The 4,865-nt window shown below is 43.0% G+C and overlaps 1 protein-coding gene across 3 annotated transcripts; it reads right to left on the bottom strand.

Moving 5' to 3' along the window:
• Positions 1-417: 417 nt before the first annotated feature.
• Positions 418-4,309, bottom strand: LOC120959346 (uncharacterized). 3 transcript variants are annotated; one of them, XM_049610080.1, is made up of 3 exons: positions 3,622-4,309; positions 3,460-3,525; positions 418-3,389 (listed from the first exon to the last, which is right to left on the bottom strand). In XM_049610080.1, the coding sequence occupies exon 3, from the start codon at positions 2,532-2,534 to the stop codon at positions 1,284-1,286; it is 1,251 nt and encodes a 416-aa protein (XP_049466037.1). In that variant the 5' UTR covers positions 2,535-3,389; positions 3,460-3,525; positions 3,622-4,309; the 3' UTR covers positions 418-1,283. The 3 variants fall into 3 exon arrangements, with proteins under 3 accessions (XP_049466037.1, XP_049466035.1, XP_049466036.1); XM_049610078.1 differs by having other exon boundaries at positions 3,460-4,309; XM_049610079.1 differs by having other exon boundaries at positions 418-3,525.
• Between the last annotated feature and the right edge of the window lie 556 nt (positions 4,310-4,865).

The raw sequence follows: 4,865 nt of genomic DNA, 5'->3' as shown, positions 1-4,865 counted from the left end.
TTTGGACTTCGCGAGTTCTTATTTAACATTAAAAAATGGATTGAAGTGTGTTATTTTGTGTTATTCCGTGAATTTATTCTATAATTCTTTGTGTTTTTGACATTTTTGATGATAAAAATTAAGAAAGTGTAAACGTAGCTTAATCTCACTTCACACTTTTCACACAGAAAACACGTTTCGCTTTTTTGGTTTTCAAGTGGCAATTGAACTGGTTTATTTCTACGATTTGACATAACAACTGTCATCGGGTTGCATCACTTCGCTTCACTCTCAACTGTCAGAGGTTGACGTTTGGGTACCTAATTTATAAATTTATACTGCTCGGCCATCCTGACATTTTATTGGCCTCAATTAACTTTCGCCTAAGTCGGAAGCAGAATCTGCTTCTTGCGAGATCCGCTTTCTCAATTTATTTATTTATTTATTTATTTATTTATTTTTATTTTATTAATTGCTCGGCCACGTTGGGTTACAGCAATAGTGCTTACTGACTATAGTATACAATTATTCACGAAGGAGTAGGAAGGAGTTTATGGTACGGAAAAGGAGCGAAGACGGGATCGGTAGACAGGATAGCAGAGGACAGCAGGAAGGGAAGGCGGAAGTGATTACATTAGTAAACGCAGCTACAGCTTGATTTATGTCATCATCAGTAAAGCACCAATCGGTACCGGCTAAAATATGATGAAGCTTTTGGTAGTCCAGTTTCCTAAAATTGAACATACGAGCCGTAGGTATTCGTTGAGAGGATGCAGGGCGAGAGTGCGTAAGGAGCACACTTGTCTCATGAGCAGGATGATGATTGTCTAGCGCGACGAGTGGAACAGGTGAAGCTATGACGGGGGAGCAGCGCTCCAAGAAGGCATAGCATTGGCAGCATTGGCAAATAGAAGGTCCAATTGACTTCCGCGTATATTTTTTATGCCAGATAATTGCGGCAAACCGTTTACCGACATTCCATCAAGCAGAGAAACATTTTCACGAGATACTCCAGTACGAATGAAGTGATTAACGCACGATGCAAACACATCCATATCAAGCTCAGATAGACAGAGAGGCGTAACTCGTTTAGTTTTGTGCGCAATCCTCATACTTTTTGATAGTAGATGTTTAGTTGATCGATCGAAGGGATGAGAGAGCGAGATACGCCGGGAGTGCTTTCGCTGCAAGTTATTAACGGCGAAAGAGAGTCGGACGGATTGTGTGTATTAGATGCAGGGTTAGCTTCCATCAATTCGGGTAAAGTCGGTAGTTCATGAGAATCTTCAGCCGGATCAGCCGGTTTACGCTTGCTGAAAGTACTGCGTATAAGGCAAGCTCATAGGGCCATGATCTGGCGAAATAGTGAAATCAGCGTTTCGCAGTTGTGTCGTGTGGTTGATAGAAGCTGGCGAGGAAGGATGATCCGATTCACGATTAATAGGCGCAGAAGGTGCAAGGGATGCTACAGTAGTGGGTCGCCAAACATTGACGGAGCGGGGATTTAGGTCGATGAACTCCTTAAAAGAGATCCCGCGAGGCCAGGTTGAAGCAGCCAAAGCAATAGCCCGGTGCGAATCCGGTACACCTATTTTAAAAGATACGTAGGAGAGCGTAGAAAGATCCCGGTCGCGTCGTACAAGGCTATATACCAAGATGTCGTCTGTCCATATGTTAGAACAGGCCATTTCGCGGATCGCTTCAATCGGAGTATCAGGAGCAATACGGGAGATAAAGACCCAAGTACGGGGTGGGCGTTCAGGAACGGTCGTAATATTATTGTAGGACAACCCTGTGCCCGATGAAAACATAGCGCGTGTAACGGTATTGGTAGGCGATGGGTCGGGAGAGCGATCCAACAATCGACGTTTAGAAGGATTCTCATCAACAGCTTGATGGGTGAGCTTAGAGGCCGCAACTGGATTCGTGGTCGTTGAGTGCGTTGCAGGAATCGCATAATGGTGAGCACTCGATGTAGTGGTATGCGTGACAAGATGAGAGTTGAGCTTGTTCATTAGTGAGTTGAAGGAAGTGAGAAGCTCACGGTGCATGAGATCAAGCTCCTTGATGCCATGCTTAACTTCATCAAGCGTTGTGAGTAGTGGAGCCTGTGAGTAGTTGCGTTCCATTGAGTGAGAAGCAGTAAGTGAGTCGATGAAATCTTTCACGGAACGAATTGATGATGCTGATTCCTGTTTCATCAAAGCTATCTCGTTTCTAAAACAATCCAGTGAAGAGGAAAGTTCAAGTCGCAAGCCAGCTGATGCCGCCTGCACAGAACGTGATGAATCGCGGAAATCGGACTGCAACAATTTCAACAGGTAGGCAGCGTCACGAGAAAGACCGTGCGAGAAGCGTAAAGTATCAACGGCCCGCAAACGCTGAGCACAATCCGCGCAAGCCCAGAATAAATTTTGTGACTTCTTAAAATCACGCAGGAGCGGGGTTGAAAGTCCAATGCACTTATCGTGGTAATAGTGTTCACAAAGACCGAAGCACGGAATTGGATCGTTGCTAATAGCACCTTCACATTTCTTACAGATCACAGACGCCATCGCAAAATAGACCAAACTTCGACTGAACAGTGAGTGATCACAACAACCGCAGGCGGATTGCAATGTTTATATGTTGAACCGTACAATTCACAGGTGCCGCACAAATTTGTGATACGTGAACGCGCGAGTGTAAATTAACCGAACTAAAACAATTCAAGCCGTAATCAACAAGAAAATCGCGGTAAAAAATCAACTTGGAAATAGGAGAGTGAGAGAGCACAACCAGCCGCTTTGAGTGACAAGTGACAAGTGTATTTTGTCAGCCTCTAGTACACCGTCGTACGGAATTTGAGTGTGCTGTATATCCCAACCGACATTATCGCGCGACATTTTTAAATTTTGTATGAGAAAAAACGGGCTCAAAACGTTCTCAAATCGTGCTCATTAGCAGCACTAAAGAGCACGTCTCTGCAACGGTGCGACAGCGTGTATCATACATCTAGTTTCTGTATACTACATTATTGTTCAATTTCTTTCATTCTCTCCATTCTCCCTACAAAGACTCTTACTCTCTTTTGTCCATTCTGCACATGCTTACGCTCTTTATTTTACCTTCTTACTCGCACATACATATTTACATACTCACACAATTCACACTGCCGAAAACCGATGCGGGATACATACGTACCCGTCATGCCTGCCTTCTCTCCTCGTTCTTCCTTTCCTCCAGCTTTGCCTTCGTCGAATGGTGTGTACGCGTCCTGCTTGCTTCCCTCTTGCTGCTCCCACGTGCTGCACTAGCGAGCTGGATGTTCGTCTCTACCTTCCTGCCGCTTCTCCTCTACCAGGCGCTAGCACGTTGGAGGATCGGATCGTTCCTGCCTTCTTTCCTCTCCTGTTCTGTTTTCGGCACTCCTAGGGATAGAAGGAAATATTAACTATTTTGCCAACAGCTGTTCAATTTAACGTCAAGCACAATACTTACCAACCAATTGAATATTGCTTCTGTTGTGGTCCGTGCTCACTTCCGTTCGTGCGTGTGTTACGATTTCTTTAAAAAAAAACGAAATTGATTTTATATCACAATTATCAATACAATTCAGTTTGATAAAGATTGATATAACCCTTTATTAAAAACTGTACTTACCAAATAGTTTTTCCGTACTGGTTTCACGAGAGAAAAAACGGACACACACCGACGCGTCCTACCGCTTGCAAACTTGATTTCACACTACCACATTTTCATGTGAACGCGAAGCAGCGCCTTCCTCGTGTGGCTATACAGGTATTCCCCGATATACGCCATACTCGATATACACGATTTCGCTATACGCTTTTTTTCTAAATTTGACGGTTCTTTGAACAAGTAGTACTAATTTTAGAAATCGAATGTCAAATGCAAAATAAATTCCCTTTTGGTTGAATATTAAAAACCATTTCAAATGGTATAAAATTGAAAAATTCAGTTGAATTAGATCAAATAACTAATTATGTGGCTAAAACCTACCACTTCATGCAAAGTTATACGGATATTAGTTATAATTTGACTGAAAACCTCGAAATTCGACTTTCGCTATTGTATATTCGAGATACGCTATTGCCTCCGGTACGCATTGATAGCGTATATCGGGGAGTACCTGTACAATGATACAAAGAGCGGGCGAGAGGAGAACGCTTGCGTGAACGATTGGTGTAGCAAGCGAATTTGGACAAGTCCCAGAAAAGCGAGACGCAAGAGTTTCTCTCCAACGATGGAAAGGGATGAGCTAAATGAAACATGCGAATCGTTGATGCGACACAGCCAAGTCGCAAGCAAATACAGACCAACACCCAGAAGAGCGAGGCAGAATGAAAAATTTTGTGAATGTTAGAATGAGAAAAATGAGAGATACACATAAAAATCGCGCGATAATGCTGGTTGGGTACCGTCAATGTCCCTTACTACATATCTATCGTTGGGCAACCGCTTATGAATTATGTAAGGTCCCTTGTACCTAGCTATCAGTTTCTTATTTACATTAGTGCTGTTGTCGACATTGCGGATGACTACAAGATCTCCTACTTGAAACTCAATTGCTGGGCGATGTTTTTTACTAAATTGTTCCTCATTGATTATTTGTGATTGAATAATGTTATCTGACACAGTTTGTCGTATGCTAACTAGATTTGCCTGTACCTGGGTCGACTTTTCATTGAAAAATTCTGTTAATTCATCAACTTGGGGACCACGTTGGTCCGTTCCAAACAGTAGCATTGAAGGGGTAAAACATGTTGAAGAAATTACTGTGTTGTTCAATGCAAATTCCAACGCACGAAGTTTAGTGCTCCAATCTGAGTGATCGTATGGGTCAGTCGTTTTGCTAAGCATGGGTCGTAATACTCGATTCACTC

Source organism: Anopheles coluzzii, chromosome 3, assembly GCF_943734685.1.
Source record: "Anopheles coluzzii chromosome 3, AcolN3, whole genome shotgun sequence".
NCBI classification, from domain to species: domain Eukaryota; kingdom Metazoa; phylum Arthropoda; class Insecta; order Diptera; family Culicidae; genus Anopheles; species Anopheles coluzzii.
The sequence above is the reverse complement of the archived record's forward strand: the minus strand, read 5'-3'. Positions and strand labels throughout refer to the sequence as shown.

Excerpts from the sequence above, each read along its gene's own strand:
- LOC120959346 (XM_049610078.1), bottom strand. The coding sequence starts at position 2,534 with ATGGCGTCTGTGATCTGTAAGAAATGTGAAGGTGCTATTAGCAACGAT.